General features: G+C 45.9%; 1 protein-coding gene across 1 annotated transcript; it reads right to left on the reverse strand.

Moving 5' to 3' along the window:
- Positions 1–2,252: 2,252 nt before the first annotated feature.
- On the reverse strand, positions 2,253–16,183 carry LOC138971328 (uncharacterized). The gene is made up of 7 exons (XM_070344048.1): positions 16,065–16,183; positions 10,868–14,319; positions 10,283–10,439; positions 8,424–8,548; positions 6,926–7,165; positions 5,811–6,162; positions 2,253–4,404 (listed from the first exon to the last, which is right to left on the reverse strand). Exons 1-7 carry the CDS (start codon positions 16,130–16,132, stop codon positions 3,588–3,590), a joined length of 5,211 nt encoding a protein of 1,736 aa, XP_070200149.1. The 5' UTR covers positions 16,133–16,183; the 3' UTR covers positions 2,253–3,587.
- Between the last annotated feature and the right edge of the window lie 389 nt (positions 16,184–16,572).

Consider the following 16,572-nt stretch of genomic DNA (forward strand, 5'->3'; position numbering starts at 1 on the left):
CTGTGCCTTTAACCAAACTGTACCTGTTATAAGGATAAGGATAAGGATAAGATTCATATAGTCCTGTGAGGTTGCCCTCATGGACACTCGGGCTGCTTTCTCCCTGGCGAAAGCGAGCTGCCATACAGCATACGGCGCTACCCATTTTTATGGGTTTTTTCCTGCCTGTGTGTATTCATGTTTCCAAGCCCTGAGACTTTCGCTGTGAACTTGGGTTCTTTATCGAGCGCATGCGTGCACACGGGGGTGTTCGGACACCGAAGAGAGTCGGCACAAAATTGACTCGGGAAAATAAATCCCTTGCCGAACCATATGATGAAAGGCCACCTGCAATGTAGGGACACTTGGGACTGGAACAAAGGGTGTCCTTTCAGGGAAGCTACCACTGTACCCGCCTTTCTGTGACAGACAGTCTTCTTTGACACACCATGGTTGGTCTTCTCAATTGTTTGTTTGTTTGTTTGTTTGCTTTACGCCCAGCCGACCACGAAGGGCCATATCAGGGCGGTGCTGCTTTGACATATAACGTGCGCCACACACAAGACAGAAGTCGCAGCACAGGCTTCATGTCTCACCCAGTCACATTATTCTGACACCGGACCAACCAGTCCTAGCACTAACCCCATAATGCCAGACGCCAGGCGGAGCAGCCACTAGATTGCCAATTTTAAAGTCTTAGGTATGACCCGGCCGGGGTTTGAACCCACGACCTCCCGATCACGGGGCGGATGCCTTACAACTAGGCCAACCGTGCCGGTGGTCTTCTCAATCAGCTCACAGCTTTGAAAACATCAACAATCCATTGTCAAGGAAGAAATCCGACACAGACAAACTGTGAACATTCAAAATCAAGAATCAAAAGACAATGGTTAGTTTAAGGAACAATCATTGACAAAACAATACATTCACTCCAACGTTGACCTAGTGGTTACATCATTCATTTTATTCTCACCATCTTAAGATTGAAAAAGCAACGTCTCACTGAACAAAGTTCTTATTTTCTGTTCATTTTCTCATTCCTATTTATCTGCCCGTCCCTTTCAAAGACCTCCAGGTCGAAGTGCTAGTGAATGTCTTGTTTTGTCAAAAAGTTCATTAAAACAAGGAAAGCGCACTCTTTCTCTCATCCAATTTCCACAAGAAAACAGAACAAGCAAATAAACACATAATCAAACAAATAACAAACACACAGATTAAACTGATATTCCAATCGATAAAAAAAATTATGTGATGGAGAATGTTTTTCAAACAAAGGACAAAACAAAACATTGTTGTTGTTATTTTGTTGTCTTTTGTTTGAATGATATAAGCCATCTACTAGCTTCTTTTTCCATAAGCCATCTACTAACTTCTTTTTCCATAAGTACAGCAGAAGAATTTATTTATTTATTTATTTATTTGGTGTTTAACGTCGTTTTCAACCGTTCAAGGTTATATCGCGACGGGGAAAGATGGGATAGAGCCACTTGTTAATTGTTTCTTGTTCACAAAAGCACTAATAAAAAAATACAGCAGAAGAAGAAAATGGATTAAGAAGTAAAAAGAAAATAAGCTAAACACAAACACCAAAGTCTACAACAAATACAAGGTGCCAACATAATCCTTCTATGAGGGGAGTTCTCAAAATGATTAGACTCCAAGCTCATGCGAATAAGTCATACTACTTGCCGTAACGTTATTATGTATACATTTTATCGTAATCTTTCATCAATGTGTATTGTGCAACATGATAACAACAGCGGATTGTTGATCAAACAAACAAACTCAAACTTCTGTGTCAATACAAGGATGGTGCCATGTACATTCTACAGTCGAACCTCCCCTTGCGGCCACCCCTTGACAGCGACCACCTGCCGACAACAACCACTCCCAAACGAGTGCATCTTCTTTATAGAAGTTAACTTTCCATAGCGACCACCTGTCTTCTTCTTTCTTCTTGTCGTTCGCTGTTTGCTTGTTTGTTTGCTTAACGCCCAGCCGACCACAAAGGGCCATATCAGGGCGGTGCTGCTTTGACAGTTAACGTGCGCCACACACAAGACAGAAGTCGCAGCACAGGCTTCATGTCTCACCCAGTCACATTATTCTGACACCGGACCAACCAGTCCTAGCACTAACCCCATAATGCCAGACGCCAAGCGGAACAGCCACTAGATTGCCAATTTTAAAGTCTTGGGTATGACCCGGCCGGGGTTCGAACCCACGACCTCCCGATCACGGGGCGGACGCCTTACCACTAGGCCACCGTGCCGGTCATTCGCTGTTAGATCGCCAGTCCGGACTGCAGAGCAAAACGTGCTGCCCTCTCCAAGTCCTCTCTGGGGCAATCCACCTGTCTTTAACAGCCACTTTCGGTGCTGTAGGTGGTAAACACACATACCAAATTGTGTGCTTGTTATCGACAGGTTTGACTGTAATACAATTCAAAGTTTTGGTCACTGATCCCATGAAAGAGGCATATCGCAGCAACAGTAGCAGTATTTGTCTGCATCAGCTGTGCAGCAGAGCTAGTCTTCATGACAAATCACCTGTCCTCAAAGGTACAGTCGAACCTGTCTGTAACAACGCCCACCCAAGGTACTAACTAAAAATGAGATCCTTACAGCAGGGATGTCGTTAGGCGTCGGACATAGACCGCTTGAAAGGCTCAAATGTCCGATTCACATAGCCGCATGGCGGTCAGATGTCCTTTCGTTTTGAACTGAGCGCTGTCATTGTCCTGTTGACATTTCTGAAAGCGGTCAAATGTCCTATTGATTCTGAAGAGCTCAGGACATTTGTCCTATAGGTGTGAATTTGTAACAACATCCCTGTTACAGACAGGTGGCAGTTATGGACTGGTGAATGAGATATATAGGGGAACCATGTCGGAGTTTCTTTGGTGTGGTTGTGATGAACAGGTGGTCGTAATGAAGAAATGGTTGTCAGGGCAGGTTTAACTGTACCTTCACGTTCCTTCCCATATAACCCATTCAGTCGGTCACCACGGTTAGTTAGTTAGTTAGTTAGTCATTGCTTTTTGGGTCCAGTGGACCATATAGGCCAAATCAGGACCCCACAAGTTTAACATTACACATATCTAAATTAAACCAATTTTACTGAACAAAATTAGGAACGTCACCCGAAGGGAACATAAAAGCTAAATCGAAAACCCTATGTGTCAAGGATTTTTAAAATTCAAATCTTAAAGTAAAGGCCAGACTCTTTTAAAAATCCAAAGAGAGCCGGTCACCACGGATCTGAACAGGCTTCCACATGAGGTTAAGAGCATCCTTCCACTTAGAACAACTACCAAAACTCAACAGGCTAGCTACTTTATGTACAAAGAGGGTTGTTGTTGTTGATTAATTTTGTAACTGACAATACTGTCAACCTGCAAATTTAATTCAACAAAAAATTCCCATTTTCACAGAATGCAGCCAGGCTGTTGACTTTTACTATATGTCCAGGTGGAAAGATGCTGTCATTCCGTGTCAACAACTTGGACAGACCTGTGATGGCTGACGCTCGCACACAGGAAGGAAAGAATGATTAAAACAAACTTCTACTGTGCTGTCTTTTCAAAATTGTACACAGTGACACGAACATCACTTCTCTGCAGCAAAAGCCGCCGCAGCAGCAGCAGCAGTACCAGCGTTGGTTCGTGTCAGCTCTGCAGCGGCCCACTTCATGTTGAGCTCCTGCTGCTGCAGCTCATGCAGCTTCTCCTTCTCGCGCAAACTGCTGCACAGCACCACGAAGTAGCTGTCCTTCTTGCGCGCTCGGCCACGCATTTGAACCAAGGCCTTGACCGTGGTGGGCGGGTTGAGGCACACCACAAGCTGGCACTCGGGGATATCCACGCCTTCCTCCGCAACCGAGGTTGCCACGACGATGTTGTAGCGGTGGGACTTGATGCCCTGAAGGACCTTGTCCTGCTTCCTGAGGTTCATGCCCTCGCCCTCCCCGCTGCCTGCCCCGTGGCCCACCACCACCGCCACCTTCATGCTGCGCTCGCGCACAAAGGATGTCTTCTTGAGGTGGTCCTTGAACTTGTGGGCCACCTTGCGCTCCCGCACCAGCACCAGGGCCATGGAGTCTTGGCTCACCCAGTTCATGTACTCGTTGTTGGACAGTGTCCCTAGCAGCTCCTGGAAGATGGACATGGTTGAGGGGCTCGCCCCCACCCCCTCCACCCCCCTCTCGCTCTCCTCTCGCTGGCGCAGCTTGGCGCCGTCGCATAGGGTGTTGACATAGGTGGAGATCTCCTTGCAGGGCAGCCCCATCTCCACCAGCTCGTCGTAGCACTTGTTAAGGTTGCGGTTGAAGAGGCGCTCCAGGTCGTCCAGCACAAAGTCGATGCCGTCCTCCGAGTTGAGCAGGGTCATCCCCACGGTCATCACGTGCATGCGGATGTTTTCAAATCTGGGAACACAGACAGAGAGCAAACATCACTCAGGGCTCCCCACAGGTGCTCAACCAAGCGACTCCCAGAGGACCCCCAATTTTAATTTTTAGGAGGTTCAAAGACCCCCTTAGCGGACCCCCAAGACAAGGAGAACTTTTGGAAGTTATGTGAGACCTTCATAAAAGCGTTATTTATCATATTGTTTAGATTTACACTGTAAATTTGTGTTGGTACAGATATTGAAACTAGCAGATGATAACAGTCTGAAAATCAGTACCCATGCTATGCATGATAACGCAAATTTAGTGCATACCTGGACCCGCTCTTTTCAGGTTCAGTGCTTCGCGGGATCCAGAATTTTGCATACGTTGTTTTTACATTTAGTCAAGTTTTGACTAAATGTTTTAACATAGATGGGGAATCGAAACGAGGGTCGTGGTGTGCGTGTGTGTGTCTCTGTGTAGAGCGATTCAGAGAAAACTACTGGACCGATCTTCATGAAACTTTACATGAGAGTTTCTAAGTATGATATCCCCAGACGTTTTTTTCTTTTTTCCGATGAATGTCTTTGATGACGTCATATCCATCTTTTTGTGAAAGTTGAGGCCGCACTGTCACGCCCTCATTTTTCGATCAAATGGATTGAAATTTTGATCAAGCAATCTTCGACGAAGGCCAGAATTTGGTATTGCATTTCAGCTTTGAGGCTTAAAAATTAATTAATGAGTTTGGTACTTAAAAATCTGAAAATTGTAATTAAAATTCTCTTTTTATAAAACGATCCAAAAATAATTTCATCTTATTCTTCATCATTGTATAATTTCAAAAACATATGAATATGTTATATTCGGATTAAAAACAAGCTCTGAAAATTAAAAATATGAAAATTGTGATAAAAATTAAATTTGCGAAATCGATTTAAAAACAATTTCATCTTATTCCTTGTCGGTTCTTTATTCCAAAAACATATAGATATGTTATGTTTGGATTAAAAACAAGCTCAGAAAGCTAAAAAGAATAGAGATACAGAAAAGCGTGCTATCTTGCTCAGCGCAACCACTACCGCGCTATTACTAACTTGTCAATTTAACTGCCTTTTCCACAAGCTGGACTGGCGATGCTTTAAGGTCTTGGAAAAAAAAATGCAATGCGTTCAGTTTCCTACAGAGTCCATTGTGATCTTTCTTTTTTGTAGGTTAACCCTGTCTTCTGTTACAATATAGATTCTGGCATTTAACACATACTCAGCTTAGTCATTTATTTATTTGTTGCATTCGCTTCACAATTATTTGTCTGTTTGTCCAGTACAAAGACTATTGCAACGTACTTGTGAATGTCTTGTTTTCATTAAAAAAAAAAAAGAAGTTCTATCAACCAACATTCTTGTATTTTGATTCAACATTTGATTCAAGACTACACTAACCGTTGCAAGGGGACGGTATTTAACTTGGCCCTGGCTGTCTGTGCTAGCTGCACCATCTCGCTCAGTTCGTCAGGCTCACTGAACAGATGTTGGGCGAACCGTTTGATGTCCTCAACATTTGGCGGCTTGCTGCGCATCAAGGTCTGCAGCGCGCGGCTGGTGATCTGCTGCAGATTGGAGCAGCGCATCAACTCCACGTAGGCGCGGATGAAATAGGACAGCAGCTTCTCGTGGAAGCCCATCTCCGCCTCCGTCATGGGCACACAGACGGGCACTAGGCGGGCACTGGAGGAGTAGCTGTCCAGCTGCTCCTTGGCGATCTTCTCCTCCACCGTCGCTATGGTGGCGCCACCTGGGGGAGAACAACCAGCAGGGATCTTAATTTCATAAGATTTACTTTCAAACAAAAAGAGAATGCAACAGTAACCAGGTTTGTTACATTCTTTAACAATATTTTGACAGCTTGTCGCTGCCTTCTTAAGGATGGTTAAAAGTAGGGAACGACAGCATGTGATGCGCAGTGTATCGTCATGATGGATATAGCAGGATGGTACAAAGAAACTACTTTTTAAAAGGATTTGGTTTCTTCAGTAAATGTGCAAAAATAGCCATAAAGTCTTGGATATACAGTACATTGGAACTTCCCTTTTCAGACCCTGTTTTCTCACATCTTCTGTTTATAACCTCTGTAAAAGCTGGTCTTTTGTGGAATGACAGGGGGTTACATTTTTCAGGTACAGTGGAACCCCCCCTTTTAAGAGCCCCCAATTTAAGACTCCCTCCATTTTAAGACCCTGGTTTTTTTTAGACTTTCTGTTCATAACCTCTGTAAATTTACCCCCATTTAAAGACTCCCTCCTTTTTAAGACCTGATTTTCTCAAGAGTTTCTGAAGGTCTTAAAAGGGGGGTTCCACTGTACTACCATGAGAAAGCCACCAATACAAACCTTACTCCCCTTGACATTCATTCCAACCGGTAAAATACAATTACCGGTTAACGCCAATACTCCTGTACTGCTGTTAAAAAAGCAACTTTGTTTCTAGTTTCCGATGTTTACAAAACACAAACACTTCAAACACACATCCACCATTTCGTCACAACACCAAAGACACACCCAAGTTTTGCAGCAAGTCTTTGAGCATTTGCAGAGTCTCCTCCTTTGTGCGCCTGCCCGCGGGCGAGGCGGTGAGGCCGAGGACCTTGGGTCGACACTCGGGGGACAGGGAGAGGTGGTGCTCCGACAGCAGCTTGTTGTAGGGGTGGTTCTTGGTGCAGTGGTGTGCCTCGTCGAACACCACAAGGGAAAAGTTGGCCCAGCGTAGCACCTCGTCCTGCAGAAGGTTCTGGCAGAACGCTGTGAATACAAAACAAGAAGAGCAAACGCTCGATCGAGTCACTTTCGCAGTTCTGAATATTATATGAGGCATCAGATGGACAGGAAGAAATTGCTATTCACAACACAATGAGTCACGTTCACATAAAATTTGAGCCCGGTCACTTTTATAGTTTCCGAGAAAAGCCCAACGTTAAGTTGTGTGTTGCCGAACAGAAAAGGCTAGTTATCTCCCTTGTTTTTCTGATAACGTTCGTAAAAGGCTACAGATGTAAATACTTTGATGTAAAGAATAATCCTACAAAGTTTCAATCACATCCGATGAACTTTGTCAAAGATATAAAATGTCTAATTTTTCCTTTGACGCTGACCTGTGACCTTGAAAAAGGTCAAAGGTCAACGAAACCATCGTTAAAGTGTAGAGGTCATTGGAGGTCACGACTAAACAAAATATGAGCCCGATCGCTTTGATAGTTTCCGAGAAAAGTCCAACGTTAAGGTGGTGTCTACGGACGGACGGCCGGACGGCCGGCCGGCCGGCCGGACAGACTAACACTGACCGATTACATAGAGTCACTTTTTCTCAAGTGACTCAAATAGTAAACATCAAGAATGAAATAAACTAAATTAGTTATTGGAATGTTAACTCTAAAACACACACCATAACGCTGTGAATACAAAAAAGTCAACGTCAAGAATAGAGAAAAAAAAGTTTTGGAACGTCAACTCTAAAAGTAAAACACACACCCATAACACTGTGAATACAAAAATAGTAAACATCAAGAACAAACAAAAACAAGTCGCATAAGGCGAAATTACATTTAGTCAATCTGTCGAACTCACAGAATGAAACGGAACCCACTGCATTTTTGTCAAAAAGACAAAACAGCTTTGTCAATCCCCGCGGCACAAGGAAATTGCTCACTTTTCCCGTGCAACAAGAAGTGAAACTGACAAGCCAGAATAGCGCAATAGCATATTGCGGTAAGCAGGACAGAGCACTTTTCTGTATTCTTTTTAACTTTTCGATGTTAAAACATTTAGTCATAACTTGACTAAATGTAAAAACAAAGTTATTTGAACGCATGGGCGAATACATACACACACACATACACAGTAACGATACATAGCAAAGTTCAGCAGTTGGCGGTGGTTGTCCTTCATGGGTGACCTCAGTCTCCCTTGCTCTGAAGGAACCAATCATTGCAAAGGGATACTGACACTGGAACGTCAACTCTCAAACACACACAATTCACGAACAGTTAAATGTAACGCCTACCTGCAGTAGTAACAATGACGTCATGTTTCCATAGTGGGGTACCATCCCGCACTGACAGGCCACCACAGAGCACAGCCACTTTCAAATTCCTCTCCTCTAGCTCGCCTTCATGCTCTAGATGAGGCCTGGAGAGGAAATTAACAATCACATAAACAATCAAATAAACAACAACAACAAAAATGTTCGATTTGTTGTCCTATTTGTTTGAGTCAAAAGTTTACTTTGCGTTTGAAATTTCTTCTAATGCTTATGGTCAGAAAATAAAATATGACTATTCAGCAATATTTGGCAAGGTCTGTACAGGCAAATCCAGCTAACTCACAAACGGTTAAGTCAAAAATTCGCTTAGCACACAAAGAAATTCTGGTCCGGAATTATCCCTCTTTATCTATGTGTACAAAGTACCCTGAGCTCGAAATGGGATTTCTCTTACGTAAGTCGAAAGACGGATAGCACACAACAGAAAGTCAGTCCCAAAGACAAAGTTTACTCTATATTTACTACAGCAACTCGAAACACGAAACTTGGCGTCTCACACTAGCGCATTGTGTAACCTTATTCCCTTCTTCTCTACACGGACGCCACACCGACTGGTCAGTCGGCACGCAATAAAGTATGAACTGAAGTTAGGAGGGGGCGAGGAGTAAGGAGGGGGCGAGGAGTAAGGAGAATTATCCAACTCCAAGAAAACATTCTGAAAAAGGTGGGGAAGTGGTGACAAGGCAGTGAACGCACTCACCATGCACTGACATCATACGAAAGCAGCCACACAAACACAGCACAGAGGCAGAGGCAGAGGCAGGTGTGCAGATGCTTTGTGAGAATAAGCGTTGAAAACCAGTTTGAATAAAAAAAAAACAGCAGATAGAGCCGCATGTCATAATCATTCTTCTTGTCTGGCTTTATTGACTGCATGCCGATCTTGTGGCAGTGACTTTTCACTCTTCAGTCGGACTGTACACAAACCGCTCTCACTCTCCGAGTCTCCCTCACTGACTACCCAAAGCCCTGACAACTGATCCTTGGAAATTGTTTGGAAGAGTACACCTCTCTATTTCTCTCCAATGCTCTTCCTCCTGACTTCAGTGACACCGGACACCCCACTGAGCTTAGCCAGCTACCCCCCCCCCCCCCTCTCTCTCTCTCTCTCTCCCCAGCCATGTACTGTTTGGTGCTGTGGCCAGAGAGGTGTCACCGGCTAATTAAAGCCAGCTGCACTGTTCACTCAGAGCAAAACTAGTTGACTGTGTCTAACTTTTGACAAAGCAACACAACTGAAGGGTTCACAGATTAGGTAACCGACTCACTGGTCAAGGCTGCAGGGAAACAAGAGTATCTTGTCAATGAAAGAGGTTACACACAGATACGCGATGCTGAGAACGGTGGCCGATTTTTCACTCTCTTTCCATAAGGACCGATTTTTGTCAACATTTTCAAGGTCGCTGGAGAGGGGTTCCACTGTACTATGACCAAGTCGAAATTTCGGATAGGACACAATAACAATTCGGTCCCTTCAATTTCGTCTTATCCGGATTTGCCTGTATGTTCATTTATCAGCGCTCAAATCACAGCAACTGTAAATTTCAGCTGTACTTCAAAATGACAGTGCCTTTTATTTCAAGGTCACTGTGACATAACATTATTAAGAATCTGCCCAGGTGCTTCTGTGCCAAGCCTACAGTCTAAATCCAGTGCTTTATAAAAAGAAGAAACTTTTGGAACATTTTTCGAGACCCAAAGAAGAGGTGGACATTGCAATGACATAATGTATACACGTAAAGTCTGTCAACTAAATTAAAAAACACTCATGCCAATCCCCTGCAATTTTTTCTTTTAGTTTTATCAGAGTGCAGACATACCTATTAAAAGTGCGTGGAGCACCCAGCTCGTTGATGATGTATCGGGCTTGCTGAAGTACCAGCAAGACTTTGTCTACAAGGAACAGCACAGGTCGTGTAGTGTTCAAGGTCAGCATGCGACTCAAGGTCATCATGGCTGCCAGAGTTTTGCCAGTGCCTGTGGTAAGAGAACAAACAAAGCTTTATTTTTCGTTCATTTATTCCTTTTCATTTTATCCATTTCTCTTAGACGCAGCTGAGAACACAAAATGTAAAAAAACCATGACAGTCTAACATTCAGCAAATCGTGAATATAAATATACGGAACTGATAAAAGATTTCATTGAATCAAATAGTACAGTTCAGTCAATCTGGTTAGTGTCAGAAGAAAGATACTCTAGATTCTGTGTGTGAGTGTTATTAATTGTTAAAGGCAGCATTGTACTGAGATTAAAAATGAGAACCAAACCAAATTGTATAAATATGCACACAAAAAAGTCAGCCAAGCCAGAACTGACAAAAAAGGGGTGACAAGTTAAACATTGTGGCTTTCAGCACCCCTGCAGGTGAACAGAGAATGCTGATAAACAAACAACGCTTTCTTACCTGTGGGCAGGTAGACAACAGTGGAATCACTGCTCATAGCCTTGCACATCAGTTCAACCTGGTACAGACGTGGAGTGGTCTTGGAACATTTGTACGCCTCCGTAAACGACACGTCGTAATCTTCCATCTTGATCAGCCTCTCTCCGCTTCTGTCTGGTGCGCTGACTGTGGCCGCTTTCATCTGATGCTTCAGGCCCTTCATGTGGCGGTTGTAGTCCTCTTGGGTGTTCATGGGCTGCTTGCACAACTTGCAGGAATAGCGGAATCCTTTGAACAGGTTTTCCTCTGGCTGAGGTGGCTCTGGCGTCGTCTCTCTGATGGCTTCAAGCTTCCCTTGCACGTTGAGACTTCCCAGGTCCGTATGTAGGGAGGTGGAGAGATTGTCTGACGTCGTGCTGGCGGCTAAACCTCTTTCCGAGGCAGTCTGAGACATTTTGTTGCCCCCGCTGATTGAGCTGAAAGCCAGGCTCCCTTCATTGCCACCGTCCAATCTCTCTGCATCCTGGTCTTGGTATTCAGACGCAGACGATGAGGTGGGCAGGGTGGGCTCATCATCGTCATCATACTCATACTGGCCATCATGTCGCAGCATCTGACACCCTGTGCGACGGCCACTGCTACCTGCACCGCCTCGAGGGACCTGACGATAGCCCATCGACATGTCTGTCAGAACATCTCCGCTGAGTCTGTTCCCAGAGCGACTGTGACCTTGCCCTTGGGACCCCGCGCTGCTCAGTGAACCGTCCTCTTGAAGACCAGGACTGCCAGCGACCCCTGAGTCGTGCGACGCTCCTGCTGCTGTGCGGCCTGGTGATACCGGAGGGACGGGGCTCCTTTCTCGCAGCAGATGATTGAAGCACCCCCTTCCCCTTCCTCCTGCAGAACCTTGGACAGAAAAGCCTGTGAGAGCGCTGCTCCCTCCTAAGTGGGACTGACCGGGTGCCCCTGGTTGTGAGCCGCCTGTTGATCCTGAATACCCAGTCTCAGTCCGGAAGAGTCCCGTAACTCCGTACTGTGGCGGAGGGACATAGGCATCAGGTGTTACTTTCACAGACGACTTGGTGACGAGAAGATGGCGGTCAGCGGGGTCAGGCCCGGTCCCTACAGCTTCAGTTGCAGAGAAAGGCTGCGTCAGGGCTATGCCAGGTACTTCCACAGGGACAGACTGGTTGTTCTCCTCTTGCTTCTTGGTTTTCTCCACTTCGGTGTTGTGGCGCGGGCTGTTGATGTGCAGCTTGAACTGCTCGGGGGTGTTGAGGGGACACTTGCACACGTCGCACACGTACCACATCTGTCCCTCGCGCAGGATTATCACCGCTCCTGTCTGCGGATCCCTCTTGCCTTGGGCCTCCGCCCCTTCAGCCAAAGACACCTTTTTCTTGTGCTTGTCAGACGAGAAGTGCTGCGCAGCGCTTTCCTGTCCGGTGAAAGGTTTGTTGCAGACGTCGCAGTACAAAGGGTACAGGCGAGTCTCCCCCTCCTGCACCCAGCGCTCGGCCGCCATGTGGTGTCGCTTCCCCACCAGGTGCTGGTTGGCGTGTGCTTCCGACGACAGCTCTACCTTACAGGCAAAGCAGTAGCCCCGACTTCCGTCAAACCGGTGGCACCGCGTCACAGGAGAAGTTGTACTGTCTGGAATAGTAGGAACAAACTGAGCTTGCCCCGTCGCAGGTGCTCCACCGGTGATACCGCCTGGAGAGCTGCTCTCACCTTGACGTAGTGAGGAAGAGGGAGACCACCTCTGAAGTGCTTTTTTGTGCTTGGCACCGGCAAGGTGGGATGCCGCATGAGGCTGGGATGTGAGTTCAAGATTGCAAACATTGCACTTTCCTCTCATTCCGTTGAAGACATAAGCAGGGAGCGTGGAGGGTGTTTCTGATGACTGTTGCTGTCCGAATTCTGAGGGAGGGATGTTAAACTGAGTGAACGGAATCTGACGTTTGGTGTCGTTCCCAAAAGTGTTGAGCACCTTCTCTTCTGTTGTCGCACTGCCAGGATGAAAATTTGGTGACAGGGATTGTCCTCTTGCCTGCGTATGACTGTTTTCCGGAGTAGAGGGAGGCGTATTTACAACAGAAGCTTCTCCCAACACCATTTTCCTAAAAGTTTCCTCCAGCTCTTGGTGGTTGGACATTCTGTGACTAAGTTCAGATGAAGTCAGAAGGTTCCTGTACTCAGACAAATGTTGTAGGCTTCTGTGCTCGGACAGTGGTACGTCACCCGCCCTGTCTGTCGACTGGCTGGGCGCTGCAGAGTTACCCGCCCCCTGCGTCAGCTGGACGCGCTTCTTGTGCTTCTCGCTGTTGAGGTGCTGCAGGGCGCTGGCAACGCCCGAGTACTGCACGCAGCAAACCTCACAGCCTGGCTTGCCTACATCTTCTTCTCGCCGTGAGTGTTCCACACTCTCAAGGTGCCGGATAGCATCTTCCCGAGACCTGAAGTACTGCTGACACATATGACACTCAATTTTGCGATCTTCTGTGTTGTAAGAAACATCCACTGTCGACTGGCTGGAACCCTGGACTCTTGGCTGAACCAGATTAGGGGAGGGCATGGAAATCTGAACACTCGGATCCCGACCAGGGAAAGAGACCTGTCTGCCTGGAATGGAGTCTGGCCCGTGCAGTCGAGAAAAGGAGCCGTGGTCAGACAGGGCTGTTACAGGTTGAAACGCCGGACTCATCGAAGAACCTGTTGTCAAGGGAACCGGCTGAGAGGCTGTACCTGACATGGCTTCCAGACGGTCATGCTCAGCTTTGCGAGCTTTGTGTTTGGGGCTGCTGAAGTGCTGCTCCACATTGAGCTGACCGGACAGCGGGACTTGGCAGATGGCGCACATCATGATCCCCTCTCCTCCACCACCCAGCTTGATGCCTGCGCCCCCAGCCCCTCCCCCTCCCATAGTGCCGCATGTCAGCGTCCTTTTCTTGTGCTGCTTCCCCTCCAGGTGCTGGGTCTTATGCTGCACAGAGGTCAGCTCAATTTCGCACAAATAGCAGTAACCTCGGTTGCCGTAAAAATACACACCGCCTGGTGGGACTTCACCCGGCCTCGGCCTATTCATCGTCTTCCCTGCGGTCTCTGACAGGTTGCTTGTGATTTGGGTAGAATCTGATTCACTGACGTTTAGGCTTAGGGATGCTTGATTGTGGGACACATTTACGGAGGGATTTTCTTCAGCTCCGTGTTGTCCCCTGGGGGTGGTGAGTGTGGCCGTCAAAGCATGCTGCTCACGGATAATGCCCAGCTGTTTGACCATGTGCTGGTGGCGCGGCGAGTCCTGGTGAGTGGCGTGCTGCTGCGGTGAGTTGCACTGCAAACTGCACACCTCGCACCACAAGGGGTGACCGCTCTGCTGCGCTTGCAGTTGCACTTTGCGAAGGTGCGTGGCGCTCAGCAGATGCTGCTCTGCTGGAACGCGGCCACTGAAACGCTTGTTGCACACCTCACACCTAGAAAACAGACACAGAAGCAAAGGAATAAGAGTCTTTTCATGTCAGCCTGCTACATTATTACTTGAACTGATTCATTAGCACAGGACTAGGAAACAGAGGTCAATCCAGAGATGCCACCGTAAATTTGCCATCAAAGTTGCGGCAGTTTTGGGCAGTCCTTGGGAGTCACCTTTTACCACTGTGAAAATATTGGTGATTCTGACAAAATGAGGGAAAGTTTTCAGCCATTTGAAATAAAATTTAGGTTTTCACTGACTCCCAGCTAACCTATAATGTGACATCCCTTTCATGAAAGTCAACTGGAATAAGAAAATAACCCATGCACAATGTTACGTAAACATGATGAAAAGACTGCATTGCAACAGACCATGGACAATGCATTTTCCAAACAGCCTGTATGCCACTGTAGTGGTCTTAAGTTTCCCTTGGACTAGCTTTTTCATTCGGTCAATGGGAATGCGCACAACTTTGCATCGCTAACCTCATATACTGGCTCATTCATCATATGGCACCAAATAGAACTATTTTGCATCTTTCGGCAAAAGCATTTTCAGACCGCCTAGCCTGCTTTATGCTTTTTGCCATGGACTATGTAATGTCCCCGGCCCTATGCTCCACAGGGAGTCTACAGGAATAAGTCAAGTAAGTCAAGTCATGTAATGTCCCATCAGAATTTGGTTGAGGGGGACAAATGTCCCATTGTCTTTTTCTTCCAGGCTAAACCCTGTAGACCCCTTCTGCGCTACTGACTGTTCTATGGTCGACTTAGACCCCTTCTGCGCAACTTGTAGTGATATCTGCATGCTCACTAGTCATGGTTATCCATACTGCCTGGCCACACAGCCAGCATCAGTTTTAGCCTTGCCTTCTGCAGCACTCTGCATTCAGCTAACACGGTGAACAGTCTCTTGCAACACTGTGAAGGCGTGTATAGTAATGATTACACTGTATTGAATATAAGACTAAAAGGTAAGGTTAAACACAAGCACAAAGTAGAGAGTACTGAAGCAAGAGACTGTTCACTGTGATAGCTGAATGCAGACTGCTGCAGAAGGCAAGACTAAAACTGAGGCTGGCTGTGTGGCCAGGCAGTATTGAGGTCTAACGAATGACGTCTCACAACGTGCGCGGTCTTCCTTGGCGGTCAAGAAAGCCGCTGCCATCATTGCGCAGACGACACTTCTAGACCGCCAATATTTTTTGTGCGCATCACGTGCTCCACATAAATCGGCCGGAAACGAAGCAATTGGCAAACCTGGATGGATAACCATGACTAGTGAGCATGTAGATATCACTACACAACTGACTGTTCCATGGTCGACTTAGACCCCTTCTGCGCAACTGACTGTTCTATCTCTCTGCAGGTGCAGGCACTCTTACCTGACTCTCTGTCTGGGAACCCAGCTGTTTTTTCTTTGCCTTAAGTACATCTATTTATTTATTTTAAAAAAAATGTAACTCTGACCTACAAGTCTAAAAACAAAGCACAAAAAAAGAAAAAGAAACTGCCTTCTTAATCCTATAATTCTTGCTGTCTATGAAATTGAACTAAACAACAGGTAAATTATCAAATGCAAAACTGAAACACCTGCCAAAATTCAGAACCAGAGACTTCAGCTCGTCAGTGAAAAATCTCATAAAAACAGACCTGCACCACTAAGAAAAACTGGCACAATTCATAAAACGACTTCACAGAGTAAATCTGTGACGGAAGTAAAGGGTGCTGGTACAATTACGCTTACACAATTCCATGCAACGTTTCTGTCAACGTCATCCTGCTTCCTGATATGCTACTGTGTTCTCCCTCCATTCAGTACACTGACTTGTGCACACCATCATTGCAGACTGCAGCGCATGAAAAAGCCCCTAACCTGGGAAATGTATGCCGAGGGGCTTTCCCCTCGCACGTCAGCGTTTCATTGGAAATCGTACTTTCGTTTTCAAAATATTACGCCATTCTATCTTTATCCTCTTTAAATTCCACAGTAACTTAATTTTTGACAACTTTAACCAAAAACTGAGTGAATTACGGGCCAAGAAGTGAGAAATGGGATATGAATTTCATGTACAAACAGAAACTAAAATTATGCTTACCGTCTCAGTTATCACCCGACATTGAAAGGTTGTCATTAGGTTAAGATAGCATTATAGTTTCGAAAAATTTCTTATCAACAAAAACAACCGGCACAGTAACGCTTGCCAGACAACGTTTATGAATATAATTCTAAGTTATATAATATCCACAATTTG

Source organism: Littorina saxatilis, linkage group LG7, assembly GCF_037325665.1.
Source record: "Littorina saxatilis isolate snail1 linkage group LG7, US_GU_Lsax_2.0, whole genome shotgun sequence".
Taxonomy (NCBI): domain Eukaryota; kingdom Metazoa; phylum Mollusca; class Gastropoda; order Littorinimorpha; family Littorinidae; genus Littorina; species Littorina saxatilis.

Excerpts from the sequence above, each read along its gene's own strand:
- LOC138971328 (XM_070344048.1), bottom strand. The coding sequence starts at position 16,132 with ATGGAGGGAGAACACAGTAGCATATCAGGAAGCAGGATGACGTTGACA. Across the intron at positions 10,440-10,867 it reads TGTTGTCTACCTGCCCACAG|GCACTGGCAAAACTCTGGCA; the intron begins GTAAGAAAGCGT and ends CTCTTACCACAG. Across the intron at positions 7,166-8,423 it reads CGTCATTGTTACTACTGCAG|CGTTCTGCCAGAACCTTCTG; the intron begins GTAGGCGTTACA and ends TTGTATTCACAG.